General features: G+C 40.2%; 1 protein-coding gene across 1 annotated transcript in view; it reads right to left on the reverse strand.

Moving 5' to 3' along the window:
- Nucleotides 1-1817: 1817 nt before the first annotated feature.
- LOC124550979 (acid phosphatase type 7) overlaps nt 1818-24872 on the reverse strand; it is a 121982-nt gene continuing 98927 nt past the window's right edge. Inside the window, exons 8-9 of the mRNA XM_047125799.1 lie at nt 21721-21858; nt 1818-2689 (exon numbers count right to left, since the gene is read on the reverse strand). Of these exons, the coding sequence (XP_046981755.1) occupies nt 2621-2689; nt 21721-21858 (207 nt within the window). The 3' untranslated portion in view covers nt 1818-2620. The remainder of the gene's footprint in view (nt 2690-21720; nt 21859-24872) is intronic.

The raw sequence follows: 24872 nt of genomic DNA on the forward strand, positions 1-24872 counted from the left end.
AGACCTCTGCAGTCCTTTTCCTTCACCCCTCTTTGTTCCACTTCAACCCTCCTGCCTGAAGAAAGAGCCACTGGCTCTAAAAGCTTGCCTATGACCACCTTCTCTTACGTGTGTGTTCTGCCACCACTTGATGAGCATATTTTTTATCTATCCAATTACATTAAACTGTCAAAAATTGTTTTCATTGTTATAATCTATCCTTTTCATGATTTTATCTTTACAGTCAGCATGTTTTGGTGAAATTTTCATTAAGAATTATTCTCTAGCGATGATATTTTGAATTTATTCGCTGTCATTTAAACAGAGGTCAACAAAGAGTGAAATTGGGCAAGTGTTTCAATAATTACATACTCAGTCGGAGGAGGGACATTATTAACTGGAATGACAGGAATGACCAATTCACTTGGGAGACACTTTAAAAAAAACTAAGTACATTTCCTTGTATTGGGAGTGTGCTAATTGTTTTTTCAACCAGGTAACAGAGAGAAAGTGCTAATATGAAGTCTGTTTTGCCTGAGGACACAATGGAGGAAACAGTACGGTAGCTTCACTGTACACCTGAGGAACTCCACTCTCATTAGAAAATAACCAAATTAAACTTCTAACCTGAAATCTTTCTTTGTTCACAGACACAACTAAATCCAAAATAATCACTAAGGTCCACATGTACCATTTTAAAAACATTCATTTGAACTGTTCTTGTAACTGGAATTCCATATATGTGCTTAAATTATTAACACAGTAATACTTTTTAACTGCAGAGAGACAACAGCTAGGCAGGAATTGACACAGTAAGGGGAAATTCATAGTACTTCTGGCAAAAACACTTAAAGTGGAAATGACTGGTCCTTGATTTCTGGACCTTCATGTTTATTTGTATCAAAGGGAAAATTCATTTGGGAAAACTATTAAAAATTACAAGCAGCCAGAACGGCTGGACAATACTTACCTTCAAGAGGCAAAATTCCAAGTACTGCTGACAGATCCATTTACAAGGTGTAGAAAAAAACTACACCCAGCTTTCAGGAATGAGGTTTGAAAGAAGTGGTGGCTCACTCAGGATCCCATATTGTGAGGGACTACTTTCCAAGGGAAAGAACACATTACAGCCCAAAGAGATAGGTTTAGTATTTTCTGCTTTAACTGTTTTATATAGGCTGTATTAGGAATTTTATCTCCTGGAGGTAATACTGGATAGCTATTTCCTTTCCCTATTACTTCAACAGTTTCTCCATCAATTTCCTATTCCATAATATTTTTAACTTTTGTACATGTGATATTATAGAAAATAAACAAATTGGCTAAAGCACAATCTGTCATTGAGAACATATACAACAGGAAAGGTCTCTAATAGCTACAAAATTAAAACATTTACAGAACAAGAAGTAATATGTCGGAATGAAATCACTTTCAAAACAACTAACAGAAAACTGGAGACAGAAAGAAGTATAATAAAAAAGTGCATCAGAAAACTTACCTTGTAGACTAGCTTCCAATGAATCAAATGGAACCAGTAACGCGCATGAGGAGAAAGCAATTCATTTCATTCTTTAGACAGCTAATTAGGACAACACAAAACAAAATGACCACAATAATTATAGAGACATTATGGAGCAACAGTGTATCTTTAATCTCCTATTGTAAGTTGTAGTCCCGCATATCCTCATTTATTTTCATAGTTCATTAAAGTGAATCTTGACTTTCTTTCAAGATCTGATAGAAAAATAACCCTTTTTCTAAAACAGAATAACCTTATATTAAAATGTTTGATAGGGTAGAACAAGTTTTGTAAACAACATACAAATTAAATACATGTGTTATTTAATAATACACTTTACTGGACAACATATACACAAAATATTCTCTGACCACAAAAAGTAACAACAATAGTGGATCACTATTAACAAGGCTACAGATACAACAATACTGAGAACATGCCTGTTTAATAACAGAACACAACAAAATGATCACAGTTCTTATTGGTTCACAGATAACAATGAACTTTCAGTTTCTATTTTCTGGCAGGAGTTATGGGAAAACACTATGGTCCTTAAAGCATTTTCTGGGGGATTCTACAGTACCTGCCCTCCATATATACTGCCTACACCACAGTCCTTAAATTTGCAATCATCGTACATAGTTTAAGTACCATCACAAAAAAGCCTTAAGAACTGGAATGTATACAATACACTCAATATAGAAAACATGAATCCATATTACATACAGAGAACAGATATTAGAAGTTTCACACTTTCAGCAGTATAATTTTGCTAGGTTACTTGTATATTACAGACACCCGTGTAAAATAATATATACCATCTACCATAGGTGTGAATGACAGTAGTGCCATAAATGTCAGACTAATTTTCAGAGAATTTTCAAATGTAAGCTAAAAGTGTTCAACCATGATAAAAATACTAGAAAAATATACCAGGTATTGCTTTCACCTTTAATAGCCACCAAGACAATGCAACAAGTTTCAAAATACCCTATAAAACTATTGAGATGTCATGGCAACAAAAATGTTGATAAATATTGTCACTGTGAACATTCAAGATATTACTGGAATGGATATGCACAAATTTCAATGGGTGGAATGTATTATTCACAGCCAGGAATTTTATCCTGAGCATTCGAACGGACCATGCTCATCTCTGACCAACCACAGATGGTCAATAACTGCTCCTTCCTGTAAAGATAAAAAGTTTTAGTTTATTGTGTGATAGAGATCATAAATCAAACACTCATACTGAATTAATGAGTAATTTTATTGTTTGTCTTTGTCTACCTTAATTATAAGGAGGAAAAACCAAAGAGAATTCTTACGTCATGTGATTCACACATTAGCAGAAACACAAAAGTATCTTTACCAAAGCAAACATTTGAAGTCTCTTATAAGCTTGAGCCCACAATTATAGATTAGATTTAATTTGCAAACTAATTTTCCTTGCACTAGGTTGTCTTAATTTGAAATGAAAGCTTTACTTCACTGGCAATTAGCTACTTGTGCTCCCTTCAGTATTATCAAGCAACAGCAAAAAAGTTTCAAAAGAGTTATGTAAGAGTCCTTGTTGATGTGTTACAATCCACAAAGCAGTACGAAACATTTAAACATAAACAGCACTTTTACATTACCATCAAACGTCACATTGAGGTGTTTACGATAATAGGAATTCTACTAATAAAAATAAAACAATGGAAACTCCAGGCTGGAGTATCAACAGTATAAGACAAAGCTAAGATTGCTACTTACCATCAAGATGACACATTAATTTGCAACCAGGTACAACTAAAACACTTAGGCCCTACTCATTAACTTTTGGCCACGGCCTTCATCACAAAAGGAAACACGCACACACTCATTTGCACAAGCATCCCAAAGACAGCAAGGGCAAGTAGGTGTGGGAACTATTGTAAAATCAGCTCACGCACTTGAGGTGGTCACAAGAATAGTGTACAGATGAATGGGAATGAAAGTTGATGAGCAGTTTGGCTTTTAAGAAAGGTAAAGGGAACAGAAAAGCTATAATGATGTGAATTTACCATGGAGGCAAAAGTTAAGAAAAACCATAGTACTTTTTTATAGCTTTTTATGGGTGGGGCAGCGGAGGGGGGGGGGGGGGGGGAGGTAAAGTAGTTGCAAATGTTTGAAATTTTCAAAATTAGGTATACACTACAGTGAAAGGTGGGTTATATATAATGTGCACATGAACTGCAAAAGGACAACAGAAGAAAGAGCAAGGAATGTGATGCGACAGGTGCAGCATACAAGCAGGTTTGACAGGCTCTGCCAAAGGAGTTATCTTAGATGACAGGGTAGGGATGCGGGTAAACTGAAAGGAATTGTCTGGAAATGATCATATAAAGGCAGTATCTGGCATGAGAGTGCCAATTTGGTGGAAACGAGAATGCATCTCATTTTAGAATGCTAGAATAAAGCTAGGGCTACGCAATAGGAAACAGCATTACATGAAAGAGAAAAAGGATGGGAGTAAAAATGTTTCAAAAGCCACTCTGCGAGCAGAATGCTATATTAGCCAGACATGATGAAAGATTTAGCCCAACATTTGCTAAATTTGACTGATTAAACACAATAATTTTATTTTACTTACACGTCTACTTCCATAGGATCAAATTGAGAAGCAACTCTCCAAGGTCATAGAATGTGTCAGTGCATGAAATTAAAACGTAAAAGTAATAACACATAAAATAAAATGTTTATGAACCCAAAAAAAGTCAAGCCACAAGTTTAAGTAAACGCAATCAACAATAACATAAGAATCAACTTAATTTTTCAAGGAACTCTTCAACAGAATAGGAGGAGTGACCCACTAGGAAACTCTTCAGTTGAGATTTCAAAATGCATGGATTACTGCTATGATTTTTGAATTCTTGTGGTTGTTGTTGTTGTGGTCTTCAGTCCTGAGACTGGTTTGATGCAGCTCTCCATGCTACTCTATCCTGTGCAAGCTTCTTCATCTCCCAGTACCTACTGCAGCCTACATCCTTCTGAATCTGCTTAGTGTATTCATCTCTTGGTCTCCCTCTACGATTTTTACCCTCCACGCTGCCCTCCAATACTAAATTGGTGATCTCTTGATGCCTCAGAACATGTCCTACCAATCGATCCCTTCTTCTAGTCAAGTTGTGCCACAAGCTCCTCTTCTCCCCAATTCTATTAAATACCTCCTCATTAATTATGTGGTCTACCCATATAATCTTCAGCATTCTTCTGTAGCACCACATTTCGAAAGCTTCTATTCTCTTCTTGTCTAAACTATTTATCATCCACGTTTCACTTCCATACATGGCTATACTCCATACAAATACTTTCAGAAACAACTTCCTGACACTTAAATCTACACTCGATGTTAACAAATTTCTCTTCTTGAGAAACGCTTTCCTTGCCATTACCAGTCTACTTTTTATATCCTCTCTACTTCGACCATCATCAGTTTTTTGCTCCCCAAATAGCAAAACTCCTTTACTACTTAAGTGTCTCATTTCCTAATCTAATTCCCTCAGCATCATCCGACTTAATTCGACTACATTCCATTATCCTAGTTTTGCTTTTGTTGATCTTTATCTTATATCCTCCTTTCAAGAGACTGTCCATTCCGTTCAACTGCTCTTCCAAGTCCTTTGCTGTCTCTGACAGAATTACAATGTCATCTGCGAACCTCAAAGTTTTTATTTCTTCTCCATGGATTTTAATTCCTACTCCAAATCTTTCTTTTGTTTCCTTTATTGCTTGCTCAATATACAGATTGAATAACATTGGGGATAGGCTACAACCCTGTCTCCTCCCTTCCCAATCACTGCTTCCCTTTCATGCCCCTCGACTCTTACAACTGCCATCTGGTTTCTGTACAAATTGTAAATAGCCTTTCGCTCCCTGTATTTTATCCCTGCCACCTTCAGAATTTGAAAGAGAGTATTCCAATCAACATTGTCAAAAGCTTTCTCTAAATCTACAAATGCTAGAAACGTAGGTTTGCCTTTCCGTAATCTTTCTTCTAAGGTAAGTCGTAGGGTCAGTATTGCCTCACGTGTTCCAAAATTTCTACGGAATCCAAACTGACCTTCCCCGAGGTCGGGTTCTATCAGTTTTTCCATTCGTCTGTAAAGAATTCGCGTTAGTATTTTACAGCTGTGACTTATTAAACTGATAGTTCGGTAATTTTCACATCTGTCAACACCTGCTTTCTTTGGGATTGGAATTATTACATTCTTCTTAAAGTCTGAGGGTATTTCGCCTGTCTCATACATCTTGCTCACTAGATGGTAGAGTTTTGTCAGGACTGTCTCTCCCAAGGCTGTCAGTAGTTCTAATGGAATGTTGTCTACTCCAGGGGCCTTGTTTCAGTACTCTGTCAAACTCCTCACACAGTATCATATCTCCAATTTCATCTTCATCTACATCCTCTTCCATTTCCATAATATTGTCATCAAGTACATCGCCCTTGTATAGTCCCTCTATATACTCCTTCCACCTTTCTGCTTTCCCTTCTTTGCTCAGAACTGGGTTTCCATCAAAGATTCTTGTGGTAGCTTATTGAAAATGGATGCAGCAGTATACTGCAGACCTTTCTGCACAAGAATTAAAGAAGTCCGATCTAAATGCAGGTTTGATTTCTGCCGAGTATTAACTCAGTGAAAGCTGCTTACTCTTGGGAATAAGCTGATATTGTTAACAAGAAACAACAGTAAAGAAAAAATATACATTAAGAGGCCAATGTCAAACGACGTAAGCAAATGAAAATAAGTAAAGTAGACCAATTTTCGTGTCGAACTATCACTTACTTCAGATACCATTCAAATAGTAAAAGTGGTAGCATTAAGGTTCTGAACTATATCCTGAATGTGGGCTTCCCATGACAGTTTACTATCTGTCTGAACAACTACAAGTTTGAACTGTCTGTTCCACTAATCATATGCCCATTTTTTGAAATTAAAACGTTGGTTTTTGTTGAATTGTGTGTTAGTTTTTACTGTTTCTGAAACTTGCTGTGATTTAGCGTTAGTTTATTTTCTACAAGCCATGAGCTTATGTCGTGAACTGCACTATTTGGAACAGAGCCAATGTTGCACATGGCATCCTTTACTACCACGCTAGTGTTATCAGCAAACAGAAATATTTTAGAGTTACCCGTAATACTAGATGGCATATCATTTCTATAAATAACGAACAGGAGTGGCCCCAACATTGATACCCGGGGGAACCCCCATTTGACTGTACCCCACATCACAGCCATTCTCAACAGACTTTTTGCTGTCTTGCTGAAGTAAGAGGTAAACCAATTGTGAGCTACTCCCTGTATTCCGTAATGGCCCAACTTCTGGAACAATATTTTGTGATCAAAAGAATCAAAGGCCTCATTTAAATCAAAAAATATGTCTAGTGTTTGAAACCTTTTGTTTAATCCATCCAGTACCTCAAGAGAAAAAGAGAATATAGTATTTTCAGTCGTTAAATCACTTTGAAAGCCAAACTGTACACTTGATAGCAAATTATGTGATATAAAATGCTAAATTATCCTTACATACAAAGCCTTTTCAATAACTTTAGCAAACAGTGATGGCATAGAAATTTGTATACATTATTACTTTCTCCATTTTTATAAAGTGGCTTTACTACTGAGTACTTTAATCATTCAGGAAACTGACCATTCTTAAAGGAGGAATTACAAATATTTCTAGGTACAGGGCTAACATGTGCAGCACAGTACTTTAATATTCTGCTAGGTACTCCATCACGTCCATGAGAGTCATTAGTCTTCAGTGATTTAATTACTGACTCAGTCTCGACCTTGTCTGTGAGGAGTATTTCAGACATCTCAAAAAGTCATTTTCCAAGATAGTTATATGATTCTCTGTAGAAATTAAGTTTTTACTTAATTCACCAGCAATGCTCAGAAAATGACTGTTAAATAATGGACACACATCCGACTTATCAGTAACAAGAATGTTTAAACTATGGACTGACTTTATATCATTGACCTTGTGCTGCTGACCAGACACTTCCTTCACAACTGATCACATGGTTTTAATTTTATCCTGTGAATTAGCTATTGCATTTGCATACCACATACTCTTTGGCTTCCTAATAAGCTTTATAACCACCTTACAATACTGTTTGTAATGGGCTACCATAGCTTGATTGTGACTACTTCTCAACTTTGTTATTGCTCCTTCTTTGTTCTACAGGGTATCCTTATCCCACTAGTCAGCCACTCAGGCTGCCTCTTGAGTTAGTAACACATTTAGAATGTTTTAGCGGAAAGCAACTCTCAAAGAGCACTATAAATGTCCTGCTGCTCTTGTTCCTTAATGAGGTTTAAAAACTCTCTATTGCCATTGGATTAGCTTTCCTATATAGTTTTTAATTACATGTGACATTTGTTTGAGTACAAAAGCCTTTTAGTGTCAAAATTTGTGCATCATGGTCTGAAAGACAATTCACCCTTTCATTAACAGAATGCCCATCTAGTAATGAAGAATGAATAAAAATATTGTCGATAGTTGTGCTACTGTTCCCCTGCACCCTAGTTGGGAAAAACATGATCTGCATCAGATCATATGAGATCTACCAACATCCTTTTTCTTGCACAATCATATACAAAATTAATACTGAAGTCACCACATATAACTAATTTTTAGTACTTCCTGTAAGTGAACTAACAACCTTCTCTAGCTTGAGCAGAGTTAGGGGACCTATAAACAACAACAATTAGAAGTTAATAGTTTCATTAAATTCAACTGCCCCTGCACAACATTTAAATATCTGTTCAGTGCAGTGCTTCGATATGTCAATGGACTCAAACAGAATACTGTTTTTTTATGTACATTGCCACTCCCACGCTCTGCAAGGAACTCCATGAAAACCAGCCAGCTAATCTGTATCCTGGTAAAGGAAGCCTCTCAATTGTCAAATTATTTAAGTGGTGTAGTGATATATCACTAATGTCAGGATCAACATCTATAAGCAGTTCACTAACTTATCTCTAATACCTCTTATATTTTTTAGGAAATATGTTAATTCCTTCACTACTTGGCTACCTGACACCCTCTGAAGCTGATTCCTTAGTTAGAGGGACTTCCTTTAAGCAGTTATACCTATCAGCTGGCTTCAATCTAAACAAGGTGCAGCTGTAACACCAAATACTGCAGGAATTTTTCCACGAGTGGTCCCAGTACATTGTCACCTATAAGCTTTGCCAGACTCCCCTTCCCCATACCTACTGAGGTGCAGGCATGCCTAGTGAAACCTGATCTACTGATAGACTCAACTAAATCCCAAAGTAGATGCCCCAGGAGAAAAAGGACACCACCTAAAAGTTGGGAGTCCCAATCCAGACTGATACACACAGTGAACCTGAACTTCAACAACAAAGTAACGAAGGCTGTTCAGATATTTATTAGTATTTTCTTATGAAGGACTCATGGCTTGTTAGGCTGTGACAGGATTTAATTTAATTTAATTTCTTAGCCCTTTTAACTTTGTATCTATACTGCAACTCAAGTATCTGCACAACAGCGTATATCTCAACAGTATGTGCTGTATGCCTTGTCTTGTCTGGAAACTTCTCACAGTATTCGCTGTTATCAATGGTAGCACCTGTGTGTGTGTGTGTGTGTGTGTGTGTGTGTGTGTGTGTGTTTGTTTGTTGGCGAAGGCCAATGGCCAAAAGCTTTGATTGTGAGAGTCTTTTTGTTGTGCCTATCTGCGACTCAGCATCTCCGCTATATGGTGAGTAGCAACTTTCCTTCTCATAATACTGTTACATTCCATCCAGGATATTCCATTGTTTGATTCAAACTAAAGTCTTAGTTCACACCTTACAGTATTTTACAATGATAGTTTTCAGATAATAGCTTGTTAACCCTCTGTTTGAAGGGTTTAGAGTTGCTAATGAAGTTTTGGCAGAGTAAAGCAAAACAAATTATGCATCTCTTAATTTCCATCAACTTCCTTGGTAGAACATCCAAATTTAAGTATACAACATAGAGCCAGACTAGGACAGGAAGCAGCAGACAACAATGTGGTCACTCTCAATGTTACACAAAATCACATCATTAACAGAGTGCCAGGAAGGGAAACTCACCCAATACATCTAAGAAATGAGCTCAGAAAATCCATCTTATACAACTCTGGGAAAATAATTTGAATTACAAGTATCACAAATTGATATTCCATACAAACATTGGACAAGTCCTGTGTCAAATTTGCAGTGTATAGGTGAATCCCACACCTAACTGGAATTAGTAGATGATTAATCTCATGGTGAAATCTCGCCATGGGAACTTTGTGGTTAGAAGTACCTCTCTACTTCATTCATGTGTGCAGAAATACTCTCATATTCTAGAAATTTCTACCTTCAATGCTTCCTAAGGCAATACACATGAAGTTCTTGGGTCCTCCCTCTGTCAAACCACACAGCAGCAATATTGCAAAATTTATACACAGATAAGCTGCTCAGTATTTTCATTCAGTGACAGGTGGGAGGAGTGGAAGGAAGACTTGTTTGTGTTGCATCAGCTTAATTCAGAGTGTCACAGTGAGGTCTCTCACAGGATTTCAGGATTTTTCTTATCGTGTGCCAACACCCGAGATATTGGACGATGTTTGCGACAGAAGAAAAAGCTGATTACAGGCAAACTTTAACAAATCAGCGATCAGTAAGAAATACATATATAAAGAAACATTTCTGACAAAGACTTTGGTAGGGTCAATTCTCCAGTTTTGGTCACTACCACATTTATGCCCACTTTGATGTAATTAATGAATTTTTAAGATTGTTTTCAATACCAGAAAGTCTTAAAATAGCTTATTATAAACAACACGAAATATACTACTCAGACAAATAGTGGAAAATCCAGGATGGAATGTAACAATATATAAAAAGGATAGCTGCTAATCACCATACAGTGGAGATGCTGAGTCACAGGAAGGCACACCAAAACTGTTCGAAAGTTAGCTTTCGGCCAACAAGGCCTTTGTCAAAAGCAGACAACACACACACACACACACACACAAATGACCACACACCCTGGCAGCTAGAGCCAGACTGCGACCAGCAGGGCATTATGGGAGAGGCAACCAGGTGAGGGTAAGGAGGACGCTGGGGCATGGAGGGAGAAGGATAGCAGGGTAGGGGTTGCGGAGGGTAAAGTGCTGTTGGGAGTGTGCAGGGACAAGGTGGAGACTTGGGCAGCTATATGCAGTTGGGAGGTTAAATGGAGGGCTGGGGACAGGGGGCGGAAGGGGGGGGGGGGTAGCAGAAGAGGAGAGAAGTAAAAAGACTGGTAGCGTTGGTGGAATGAGGGCTGTGTAATGCTGGAATGGGAGCAGGGAAGGGGCTGGATGGGTAAGGACACTGACTAACAAAAGTTCAGGCCAGGAGGGTTATGGGAACATAGGATATGTTTCAGGGAGAGTTCCCACCTGCACAATTCAGAAGAGCTGGTGTTGGTGGGAAGGATCCAAATGGCACAGGCTGTGAGGCAGTCACTGAAGTGAAGGACGTCATGTTGGGCGGCGTGCTCAGTAGTAAGGTGGTCCAGTTGTTGCTTGGCCACAGTTTGTTAGTGGCGATTCATGCGGATGAAGAACTTGTTGGTTCTCATGCCCGTGTAGAACGCAGCACAGTAGCTGCAGTTCAGCTTCTAGATCACATGATTGGTTTCACAGGTAGCCCTGCCTTTGAAGGGGTACGTGAGGTTTGTGACAGGATTCGAATAGGTGGTGGTAGGAGGATGTATGGCACACATCTTGCATCTAGTTCTATTACACGGATATGAGCCACGAGGCAAGGGGCTGGGAGCAGGGGTTGTGTAGGGATGGATGAGGATACTATGGAGGTTCGGTGGGCAGTGGAACACTGATGTGGGAGGAGTGAGAAGGATAGGGGGCAGGACATTTTTCACTTCACAGCATGACGAGAGGTAGTCAAAAACCTGGCAGAGAATGTAATTCAGATGCTCCCATCCTGGGTGATGAGAGGAATGCTCCTCTGTGGCCAGACAGGGGGCTTTGGTAGGTGGTGAGTTACTGGAAAAATAAGGCACAGGAGGACTGCTTTTATACAAGGGCAGGAGGGCAATTAAGATCTGTAAGGGCCTCAGTGAGACCCTCTGTATACTTTGAGAGGGACCACTCGTCACTACAGGTGGGACCACGGGTGGCTAGACTGTATGGAAGGGACTTCTTGGTACGGAACAAGTGGCAGCTGTCAAAGTTGAGGTATTGCTAGTGGTTGGTAGGTTTGATTGAACAGAGGTGCTGTTATAGCCAACTTTGAGGTGGAGGTCAATATTGAGGAAGGTGGCTTGATGGGTTTAGTAGGAGCAGGTGAAGCAACTAGAGAAGGTCTTGATTTTCTGGAGGAATGTGCTCGGGGTATCCTCACCCTTGATCCAGATTGCAAAGATGTTACCAATAAAGCTGAACCAAATGAGCGGTTTGGGATTCTGGGTGTTTAGGAAGACTTCCTCTAGATAGCCCATTAATAGGTTGGTATAGTTGTGCAAAATCAAATCGATCAGGCCCAAATCTCCTGACTATACATTCTCTCCATCCGTAAAATTCTCTTGCTATGCAATCCTAAATTCCTGTATCCTATAACACACATTGAAAGAGTTGCCCTCCAGGAACTACAGCAACAAGACAACGCCACCTTAAAAAACTCTCCAATCTGCTCACTTCCTACTCCTGCCTTGGACTACCACTGTATGCCACATCTACAACAACCACCAAACCTCCCCTGTGTCCCTGACAAACCCTGTCTCTCGGACCTACTACACTTACACCACCCTCCAAAATTCCCTCCCACCACCACACAGAATACAGAACTCAGACAGACCCAAAACAGTCATGAACCTTTCCTCCAAAAGCCTTAGCCCTGCAGAAGTATGAGTCCTTTCCAAAAGCATCACCTTTTGCCCCACACCAAAATTCAATCAAGCAGGAGTTGTTAGACCTTCTCCCAGACACTGCAGTGGAAACACTTTTTTTCCCCACCAGCACTACCAATCAGACTCAACTGAAGACCAATGTTGAACCCTGCCTGACTCAGTTCACTCCATCCAACCGTGTTCCACCTCCACTGTCACCAAATCACCCTCTGTTAACTTTCCAGAATTTCTTAACCTCGAACCTCGCTCACCATCATTCCAAAAATCCCTCAACATGCAAACTAACCTTACATCTGCAGAAAGATCTGCAATCCACCACCTAAAAACTGGTCCTTACCTTATAACCATACCCGCTAAAAAAGGTTCCACCACTGTTGTTTTGAAGCGCAAGGATTAAAATGGCGGAAGGAGTCCGCTAGTTGTCAGATACATCCAACTACAAACCCTGCCACAGCAACTCCGTTCCAGAAATCCATCAGGATCTCCAGTCTCTCCTCAAATACTTAGACCCATCCCAGAATCTCTCCCAGGAGTCCACCCCTCTCCTCACCCCTTCCATTCCCCGCACTCCTAACTTCAACACGCTTCCTGAAGTCCATAAACCCAACCAACCAGGATGCCAAGTTGCAACCGGTTACTGTACCCCACTGAAAGAATCTCTGCTCTCATAGACCAACACCTTCAGCCCATTACACGCAGCCTGCCCTCCTACATAAAAGGCACCAACCAGTTCTGCCACTGACTCTCCACAGTTCCTGTCCCCTTACCACAGAGTGCCTTGCTTGTCACTATCGATGCCTCCTTCCTTTACCCTAACATCCCTAATGCCGTCCACAGCTTGTAGTCTAGTGGCTATTGTTGCTGCCTCTGGATAACGGGGTCCCAGGTTCGATTCCCAGCCAGGTTGGGGATTTTCTCTTCCCGGGGACTGGATGTTTCTGTTGTCGTCGTCATCATAATTTGTGACAATGACAAGATTGGACTTTGTAAAGAATTGGGACTTTGTATGGGTGCTGATGACTGTGCAGTTGAGTGCCCCACAAACCAATCATCATCATCATCATCTCTAACACGCCCATGGCCTTACCGCTATTGAACACTACCTTTCCCAAAGCCCAATGGATTATAAACTAACCATCTCCTTCCTAACCACCATGACCAATTATATCCTCACCCACAATTACTTCTCATTTGAAGGTATTACCTACAAACAAATCCAGAGTATGGCTATGGGTACCCACATGGCACCGTCCAACACCAACCTATTCATGTGCAATCTAGAGGAATCCTTCCTAAACAGCCAGAACACCAAACCCCTCACCTGGTTCAGATTTATTGACGACACCATCATGATCTGGACAGAGGGTGAGGACACCCTATCCACATTCCTCCAGAACCTAAACACCTTCTCCACATTTGCTTCACCTGCACCTACTCAACCCATCAAGTCACCTTCTTTGATGTCGACCTCCACCTCAAAGATGGCTATATCAGTACCTCTATCCATATCAAACCAACCTACCTACCACCCACCAGCAGCAATACCTCCACTTCGACAGATGCCACCCATTCCATACCAAGAAGTCCCTTCGATACAGCCTAGCAACCCGTGGCCGTCACATCTGTATTGATGAGCAATCCCTCTTGAAATATACCGACAGTCTCACTGGGGTCTTTGCAAACCATAATTACCCTTCCAACCTTATATAAAAAAAGATCTCCCATGCCTTATTTTCCCGTCATCCACCACCTTCCAAAGTCCCATTGTGTGGCCACAGAGGAGCATTTCCCTCGCGACTTACAAGGGAACCTCCCCATCACACCCCCCTCAGATTTAGTTATAAGTTGGCACAGTGGATAGGCCTTGAAAAACTAAACACAGATCAATCGAGAAAACAGGAAGAAGTTGTGTGGAACTACGAAAAAAATAAGCAAAATATACAAAGTGAGTAGTCCATGCGTAAGATAGGCAACATCAAGGATAGTGTGAGCTCAGGAGCGCCGTGGTCCCGTGGTTAGCGTGAGCAGCTGTGGAACGAGAGGTCCTTGGTTCAAGTCTTCCCTCGAGTGGAAAGTTTACTTTCTTTATTTTCGCAAAGTTATGATCTGTCCGTTCGTTCATTGACATCGCTGTTCACTGTAATAAGTTTAGTGTCTGTGTTTTGCGACTGCACCGCAAAACCATGCGATTAGTAGACGAAAGGACGTGCCTCTCCAATGGGAACCGAAAACATTTGATCGCAAGGTCATAGGTCAACCGATTCCTCCACAGGAAAACACATCTGATAGTTAAAACCGGACTGATCTGTGTTGATAATATATGCATCTTTATACTGTTGGAATCTGACATCAGTTTCTGTAACAAACGTCTTGGAACACTCTAGAAGTTCTTCCAGTTTATTAGCGTAGTTCTTGCTTACATATTTCGTAATCTCCCTGCTCATAATTTTGTATTTTCTTTTGAACATGACAAGCCAATGAGATGAAGCCTTGAAGTCAAGGCCGATTTATTTAGCGTAATGCAATCCCCAAATCTGTAGATCTGTATCATGCACTGCACTCAATTCATTTCTGGCTTTAATAAATTGTCGGTATACATGGTTTTCTAGTTCACTGAACTTCTGTCTTCGGGTTCCACCTTGTTCCACGACTTCTTTGCAATATTTAATTGTGCTTTTTTCCTCTATCCCTTTAAATTTCTTAAATTTATTTGTTACTTCACTCCATAATCTATATATGCATCTTTTAATTGGTTTGATTAGAGCATTTCCTTCATGTAACCCAAAGAAATACCATCAGATTGAAGTCACAGTATTTCCTCTTCGTGTTCTTCGTATGGATCGTCAACAATCTCATGATCTGGTATATACAGACCCGCAGCAATCAGCAAGGTATCGTCATCACTACATGTACTGTTTATCAACAAATGTAGGAAATAATCATACAAATGTTCGACAATCATTCGATCCCTTAAAGAACTTTCCGATTCCTTACAGTTCGGAAAATATTCATTGACCTTGTTATTGAAGTCGCAAGCTATATTTGGTGGATTCATATTGGCCACAGAATACATCTCACGTATTTAATGCACTCTAGTCCAAAGTAGCGAACAGTGAACTGCCAGCCAGGGAGCCTCGCTAGCAGGAATACTCTCTCTTCTGTGTGCTGTAGTCAACTGACGTCGTGTGTTTCAATGGTTGGTTATGTGTAGTGTCCCCATACTACGGTGCAATTGCCTCACATCGGAAGGACGGACAGACAGATAATAATTGTCTGAAAATAAAAAATTAAACTTTTCACTCAAGGGAAGACTTGAACCAAGGACCTCTCGTTCGGCAGTTGCTCACACTACCCACGGGACCACAGTGCTCCTGAGCTCACACTATCCTCGATGTTGCCTATATTGCGCATGGACTACTCAGTTTGTATATTTTGCTTATTTTTTTCATAGTTCCACACAACTTCTTCCTGTTTTCTCAATTGATCTGTGTTCAGTTTTTCAAGGCCTATCCACTGTGCCAACTTATAACTAAATCTGAAGGGGGTGCGATGGGGAGGTTCCGTTGTTGGTATCACCCAGGACCGGAGAAATTGAATTACATTCTCGGCCAGGGTTCTGACTATCTCTCGTTGTGCCATGAAGTGAGGAATGTCCTACCCACTATCCTTCCCACTCTTCCCACAGTGGTATTCCATAGCCCACCGAACCTACAAAATATCCTCACCCATCCCTACACAATGCCTGCTACCAGCACCTTGCCTCATGGCTCATATCCCTGTAATAGACCTAGATGCAAGACCTGTCTCACACATCCTACTACCACCACCTACTCCACTCCAGTTCCAAACATCACCTATCCCATCACAGGCGGGGCTGCAACCACTGTGCTGCATTCTAGGTGGGCATGACAACCAACAGGCTGTCTGTTCAGATGAAAGGCCATCAGCAAACAGTGGCCCAGAAACAACTGGGCCACCTTACTGCTGAGCATGTCGCCCAACATGACGTCCTTCACTTCAGTGACTGCCTCACAGTCTGTACCATCTGGATCCTTCCCACCAACACCAGCTCTTCTGAATTGTGCAGGTGGAAACTCTCCCTGTGACATATCCTACATTCCTGAAACCCTCCTGGCCCCAACCTTCATCAGTCATTGTTCTTACCCATTCAGCCACTTTCCTGTTCCCATTTCAGCCCCACACAGCCCTCATCCCACCAAACAACAAGTCTTTTTACTTCTCTCCTTTTCCGCTAACCCTCCACTCCTCCCCTTTTCCACACCCCCTCTCCTCCACCCTCCACCTAACCCCTCGACTGTACCTAGCTGCCCCACTCTCCATCTCGTCCCAGCATGCTCCGAGCAGCACTTTACTGTCCCCGACATCTACCGTGCTATCCCTCCCTCTCCCTGCCCCAGCCTCCTCCTTCCCCCCACCTGATTGCCTCTCCCTTAATGCCCTGCTGCTCACAGTCTTGCTCTAGCTGCCAAGGACTACGGTCATGTGTGTGTTAGTTGCGTTTGCGTGAGTGTGTGTATGTATGTTTTCTACTTTTGACAAAAGGCTCATTAGCTTTCGGCCAACTTTCCGACAGTCTTTTTGTTGTGCTTTTCTGTGACTCAGCATCTCTTCTACATGGTATCAACTATCCTTTTCATATACTACTCAATCAAGTATAAAAGCATTTCTCTCTGTTCTTGTTTGGAGTCATAATTTTGTGAAAAGGTCTGTGCTAAAGAAATTGAGTGTCGTAGAGTTTTTCTTTAAGCAATGCATAATCAGTTTCTCATATTCTACATTTTTAAATAAAACATCGGAAGAATCTGTGATTGACTATCTTCATTTGAAGAGAATGATGCCCAAGGAAATTGTGGAGGACACGAAGAGTACACTTAAGGACAGTGATCTGTCTTATGCAGCTGGGTGTCTGACTTCAAATGTGGAATAATGTGGGTGGAAGATGTGCCAAGGAGCGGAAGACCTGTCACCATTGCCACTGATGAAACAGTGACTGCAATTCACGGTACGATTTTGCAGGATCATTGAACAATATTGCGGCACATTGAAACCACGTCTAGAATCTCCCATGGGTGTGCTCATGACATTGTAGTGGATATTGTGGGAATGCGAAAAGTTTCATCTTGGTGGGTCCCAAAAGACTTGAATGCAGATTAGATACAAGAGTGTGTGCAGTGTTGTGAAGAAATCGTCTGCCAATCTGAAGCAGATGAAGACGGCCTTCTTGCAAAGTATGTGACAATGGGCGTAACGTGGGTTCACCACTTCGATCATGAGACAAAACAACAGTCACGACAATGGGAACATCCTTCACCCCATACCCCAAAAAAATTTCAAATTACTTGCAAAAGGGTGTAACTATCAATGCACCATACTATTGCACTCCTCTGTGCAGTTTGAGAGAAGAGAGAAAGAAAAAAAGGCATGGAAAATTGGCGCGTGGAGTTCTTTTGCATCAGGGCAACGCACTGGTGCACAAAGTCCTCGCCACGCTGGTAACTGTGGGTTAGAATTGTTATATCATCTGCCATATTCTCCAGATTTGGCTCCATCAGACTTTTTTCTTGTCCCAAACCTTAAAAAATACCTCTAAGGATGACAATTTGACAATGATATGCAGTGACAATGCTTTGTTGACCTCGAAATTGAAGACCTTCTATTTTAATGGTTTGCAGAAGTTATCTGAGTGTGCCCGCAACTGTATTAGTGTACATGGGTATTATACTGAAAAATAAATTGGTATTACAAAATTTCTATCATTCTTTTATTTCTTAGGTTAGAAACTTTTTGACCGCCCCTCGTAAGTCTCCTGCTTTGTTCACTTTTAGAAACATCTATAATACGGATTTGGTCTGGATTCTAGCTATGCTTATTTTATTTAAGTACGCTTATTTAAAATATTTCTGGTAATTTTTATATTACTAACAGTCTTGCTTGAACATTTCATATTAATTACCTATCCTTATAATACAGTAAAATATGAAATACAAACTACGAAAATATAACATTTTTTAACTCAAGAGTTTTGAGTCACGTCACACTAAGACTAAGATACTTCAGTATTCTCCTCACAAAGTTAAAAATGCACTGGGGGCTATTGTTGAGGGAATGAAGGTTGTTAATGCAAGCAAGTTTGACATTATTCCAACAACATTAAGAATTCAAATTTATGGCCTATCTCCACTAAAATCTACAGGGCTTGTCACCCACATTCTCTCTTAAGGGGAGGTCAGGAGGGAAAGATGTTGATGGACTTGGTTCTGGACTGCTCCAACATGGGGTTTCTAGTTACTAAGGAAAATCTACGTGCATCTACAGAAAAACTTATTGAAATGCATGTCTGTGAAGTTCTAAGGCTATATTGCACATTATGAACCTGGAAAAAAAGTGATGTCACATCTGTCCCTTGACACAAAAAGATTTTGAATGTGGGGCCCAATTCTATTTACAGGGAAGAAAAATAAGAAATTGGTTCCAGGAAGTATTTGTAACACTGAATGATAAGGATATGTCAATTGATAGCAACAGTTTTAATATTGTTGAAACCTCTTTTTTTCTGGTTCCTAAAGTGGAATAAATCATACATTTTTCTGAGCCAATCATTACAATACTTCTTATTAATGATTTTCTGTCCCACTAAATTTCTGTAACTTGTACCTACTTTATGCATGTTTTTTATCTGCATGTAAAAAGAAAAAATTACTTTCTAGCAGATTGATTCTGGAATTTAAAGCCCCAGTTTTATAATAATATACAGTGGCCAAAAATGTGGAAATTACTTGCCATAGCTAGAATTAATGTGGCCAAAACTGGAAAAATACACCATTTCATATCCAATACTTTTTTTTTTGCTTTTGTTATAAAACTTAGAACTTCTGTTCCTACATTATATTGTAATGTAAAGACTTCGAAACAACAGACAAAAAATATTTGAAATAATTTGTAAACGTTTTCTTATAGTGAACATATACGGGTGTACATGGAGACATTCCCAGATTTCCTGTTTAAAAAAACACTTCTTTGCCGAGTGAAAATACACTTTTTCCGTGTTAAGTGACAGTATATTTTCTCTTGGGATGGTAAAACTTATCAAACCTTTGAATGATTAATGTTTTATACACCAGCGTAGAACTTCCCAACACTAAGGCAAAGATTTCACATAATACTGGTCTCGAAGATAAACTACAAGAGAAGCTAAACTTCCACATATAACACTGGTCTCTCTTTGTGTGCATTACGCTTTAAGATGCATCGCACAAATGTGCCATTAAAATTTAAAATGATGGCATAAATGTCTGGTCTCCTAATTCTTCTAAGTGGCTGGTCCTCAAGGTGTTGAGTTATAAACAAGAGTCAAATGCTTTGCTATTTAAGAAATTCATCGCACATTCTCATTCTTACAAGTAGCGCAATTCATCTTGTGTAAAAGGAAATTTACTTTGAAAGTAATGCTTTTCAAACCGCCATTCGCAATACTTTCCTCTGAGTCCTGTTTGAAATAGGGTCGGTTCAGCAGTTGCCAGAGAGTACCATAAAACCAGTGTTACTGTGCGTGCACAACTACAATGACGTAGGAAGCCCATATGTATAAAGCATTAAGAGATCTTACATCATAAAAGAAACAGGACATGAGAGGATACTGCAAGAGCATTGTAATTTTGTAAGCTGTATTAAAACGCACAATTTGTATGTCCAGATTCACAATGAAGTAGGCCCCAAACTGATACTAAGCTTTTCAGTGTGGTTTTCAGGATGTAAATTTTCTTGGAGTACCTGTACTGCACTATCTCCTGTTTGGTTCTTTGCTATGGCTTAATGCCATGTGTGCCAGAAGATGAAAATGTGCTCTTGAAATTCAGTGAAGAGTTTGAACTAGCCAATACTGTGGAATTAAACACTTTGTTTCACATAAATTGACTGCCTCATCGGAAAAGATTAATAAAAGCCAAATTTCTTTAGCAAACTTCACTGTTATGTGAAGCGATTAATGCTTCACTGCCAAAAATGTGGAAATAAAATAAAATCAGAAAACAAACTAATAATATGTTTTAGCTTTCCACAATTATGTGAATGTATTTTAGTTCATCTGATATCTCCCGGCCACAGAAATCTGTTTCGTTTTCATTTGATGTGGGAGCTGTACACGAAGAGGAAACAGCACAATCACTAAATGTAAACACGGGTCATGTGGAAACTATCCCCTCCCCACTACATCTCGGACTGCTCTGCGCGTGCATGACTCTGGCAGCTTGGGCGCACCACAAAAATTTTTCTGGTTAGCAGCTGGCATCAAGTAGCCAGAGGCAGTAGGAGGTACTGCTCACACACGACTCAATTGCGCATGCGCATCAGCCTGCTGGCAACTGCTCAAACGAACCTAATGTAAGCACTTGTGACATCACGCTCATCGAGAGCAGTTTGTTGTTAGGATGCATTGCATAGTCTTCATCCTAAGGCCTTTGACGCATTTTGCTGTTGGCAGATGCTTGGGTGCATGCGGTGTTCTGTTGTTATAAATGGCACATTTCCTTTGCAACTGAAGTTTTTTTTTTTCTCTCTCTCTCTCTCTCTCTCTTACACGTTTTATTCTGCAGTAGCAGGATGCAGTAATATTCTTTGTTAGAGTACTAGTTCTTACCAGTATGAACTAGAACAATTTGAGTGAAAACTAAAACAATGAAAAATTCCTGAGTTTTTCCTGGATGAAAAAATTCCCAGGTTTTTCCCAGATTTCCCGAGGTGTATACATCCTGATAATACACCCCGCTATAGTCTATCTTGAATTTTCCTTAAGATGGTTATTAGAGATGCCTCAACAAAACTTGCCACATATCCAGAATGGCAGAAAAGATTCTATAATAACGTACCACAGGTACCTCTTTGGCCCCCACTACTATGACTTGCTTGGGGTTAATGAAGAGAAGCCTTTATATTCTTGTCAGTAGTCCCTGCTACAATTGTCTTGATGAAACAACATTACTTTGACTCTTAAGCATTTGAAACAATTAGATACATATTCAATGCTCTGAAAAGTGAACTGAAACTGAACATTACTGACAAATTCTATAATTTTGAGCTTAAGCGTTATCTCTTAATAACTTATGGACAAAGGGGAGAGACAAAACAGTGAAGGAAGATTAAAGATAATGGAAATTATTAACTAGTTAGAATCTCTTGTCACGAGAACACACAACACATACTAAAATGAAGACATGTAAAGTAATGGAACACAACAGTCACAACTTCTCAGCTTGTCTAGAAATATGAGCAAAGTAACCTTATACGCACCAGGTCTATTGATATTTGTTCCATATAGAGGTGGCTGGCATTGAAAATCTTCATCCGCATGTAGCCGTAGTCCTTAGAGCGGAAGGCCGACCAAGATGGTGCCTCCTCTGTGAAGCTGTCGTGCAGCTCCTCACAGCCCTGCAGACCAACAGACCGTCATCAAACGGGCATCTTGTAACAACATACTTTCTCACATGTCTGTAAATTTTTTTTGAAAACAGGTTTGTGTTTTTATTTGCAAATGACACACTGGATGACCAATTCACATCTATGTTTGTGCAGTGTGTGGCAGAGGGTACACAGTGTGCCAGAATCACTTTCCCACCTCCGTCTCCTCCTGTTCTACTTGCAGATGGAGTGCAGAAAGAGAAGTTCTTGGTACCCTTTTGTACACAAACAAATTTATCTATTATTACATGGGCATTAAACAATGCACTCTTAGTCTGCAAAAGTAACATATTTCTCAACTTCTACTGAAATGTGGGCTCTCAGAATTTTGAAACGGTCTGCCCCTCCCAACAGCTGAGTTCGCTGAACATACGTGAGAGTCTCACTCATCCTCACATTGTGTCCTGCAAATCCTGTCATCAAGGAGAGCCTCCAGGGGATGTGGAAAGAGTCAATTTATACAGCAACCAACTGAAACTAATAATCATGGAAATTTCTTGTAGATTACTTTACACACGTGAAAACAAGAGAGAGAGAGAGAGAGAGAGAGAGAGAGAGAGAGAGAGAGAGAGAGAAGAGAGCGCATCTATTTGCCTTCCTACTATACTCAGCTGCTTTCAAACCATGTGTTTACTTTACACAGACTGCGACCAGCTGTGTATACAGAGGGAGTCACGTAAGATGTAACACACTTTCCATTTTTTGAACGGTTCAAGGTATTGGAAAAAAGTTTGCAGCAAACAACAGTCCTGAAACGGGAACAAAAAGAGAAGGAAAAACTGTAGTTGAATATGGGATGAGGGAAAGGAACGAAAGAGGAAGCCGTCAGGTACAATTTTGTACAGAGCATAATTTAATCATAGCTAACACTTGGTTTAAGAATCACGAAAGGAGGTTGTGTACATGGAAGAGATCAGGAGACATTGGAATGGTTCAGAATGATTAAATAATGGTAAGACAGAGATTTCAGATCCAGGTTTTAAATTGTAAGACACTTCAAGGTGCAAATGTAGCCTCTGGTTTATTGGTTATGAATTGTAGATTAAAACTAAAGAAATTACAAAAAGGTAGGAATACAGGGCTATTACAAATGATTGAAGCGATTTCATAAATTCACTGTAGCTCCATTCATTGACATATGGTCACGACACACTACAGATACGTAGAAAAACTCATAAAGTTTTGTTCTGCCGCCAGAGCGCTCGAGAGAGCAGTGAGACAAAATGGCGACAGGAGCCGAGAAAGCGTATGTCGTGCTTGAAATGCACTCACATCAGTCAGTCATAACAGTGCAACGACACTTCAGGACGAAGTTCAACAAAGATCCACCAACTGCTAACTCCATTCGGCGATGGTATGCGCAGTTTAAAGCTTCTGAATGCCTCTGTAAGGGGAAATCAACGGGTCGGCCTGCAGTGAGCGAAGAAATGGTTGAACGCGTGCGGGAAAGTTTCACGCGTAGCCCACAGAAGTTGACGAATAAAGCAAGCAGAGAGCTAAACATACCACAGCCGACGGTTTGGAAAATCTTACGGAAAAGTCTAAAGCAGAAGCCTTACCGTTTACAATTGCTACAAACCCTGACACCCAATGACAAAGTCAAACGGTTTGAATTTTCAGCGCGGTTGCAACAGCTCATGGAAGAGGATGCGTTCAGTGCGAAACTTGTTTTCAGTGATGAAGCAACATTTTTTCTTAATGGTGAAGTGAACAGACACAATGTGCGAATCTCGGCAGTAGAGAATCCTCACGCATTCGTGCAGCAAATTCGCAATCCACCAAAAGTTAACGTGTTTTGTGCAATCTCACGGTTTAAAGTATACGGCCCCTTTTTCTTCTGCGAAAAAAACGTTACAGGACACATGTATCTGGACATGCTGGAAAATTGGCTCATGCCACAACTGGAGACCGACAGCGCCGACTTCATCTTTCAACAGGATGGTGCTCCACCGCACTTCCATCATGATGTTCGGCATTTCTTAAACAGGAGATTGGAAAACCGATGGATCGGTCGTGGTGGAGATCATGATCAGCAATTCATGTCATGGCCTCCACGCTCTCCTGACTTAACCCCATGCAATTTCTTTCTGTGGGGTTATGTGAAAGATTCAGTGTTTAAGCCTCCTCTACCAAGAAACGTGCCAGAACTGCGAGCTCGCATCAACGATGCTTTCGAACTCATTGATGGGGACATGCTGCGCCGAGTGTGAGAAGAACTTGATTATCAGCTTGATGTCTGCCGAATCACTAAAGGCGCACATATCGAACATTTGTGAATGCCTAAAAAATCTTTTTGAGTTTTTGTATGTGTGTGCAAAGCATTGTGAAAATATCTCAAATAATAAAGTTATTGTAGAGCTGTGAAATCGCTTCAATCATTTGTAATAACCCTGTATAAGGAGATGGCACCTAGATAGGTTGAAATAACCACATGTTGTCGGGAGCTTCAGAGGGAGCATTAGGCAACGATTGATTACAACACGGGAAAGAAATACAGTAGAAGATGAATTGGTAGCTTTGAGACATGAAATAATGAAAGCAACAGAGGATAAAATAGGTAAAAAGGCAAGGCCTAATAGAAATCCTTTGATGACACACAAGATATTGAATTTAACAGATGAAAGCAGAAAATATATAAAAGCAGCAAATGAAGCAGGTGAAAGGGAATACAAATGTTTATACAATGTAACTGACAGGAAGTGCACAATGGCCACGCAGCTGTGGTTGTTAGAGGACAAATGTAAGGATTTAGAAGCATATTTCACTAGAGGAAAGACAGACAGTGCCTACAGGATAATTAAAGAGGCCTTTGGAGAAAAGAGAAGCTAATGTATGAATATTAATAGCTCAGATGGAAAACCAGTACTAAGCAAAGAAGGGAAAGCCTGAAGGTGCGAAGACTATGTACTGGATCTATACAACAGCAATATTATAGAAAGGGAAGAGAACATGGATGAAGATGAGTTGGGAGATATCATACTCCA

This window comes from Schistocerca americana, chromosome 9, assembly GCF_021461395.2.
Source record: "Schistocerca americana isolate TAMUIC-IGC-003095 chromosome 9, iqSchAmer2.1, whole genome shotgun sequence".
In the NCBI taxonomy this organism is placed as follows: Eukaryota; Metazoa; Arthropoda; class Insecta; order Orthoptera; family Acrididae; genus Schistocerca; species Schistocerca americana.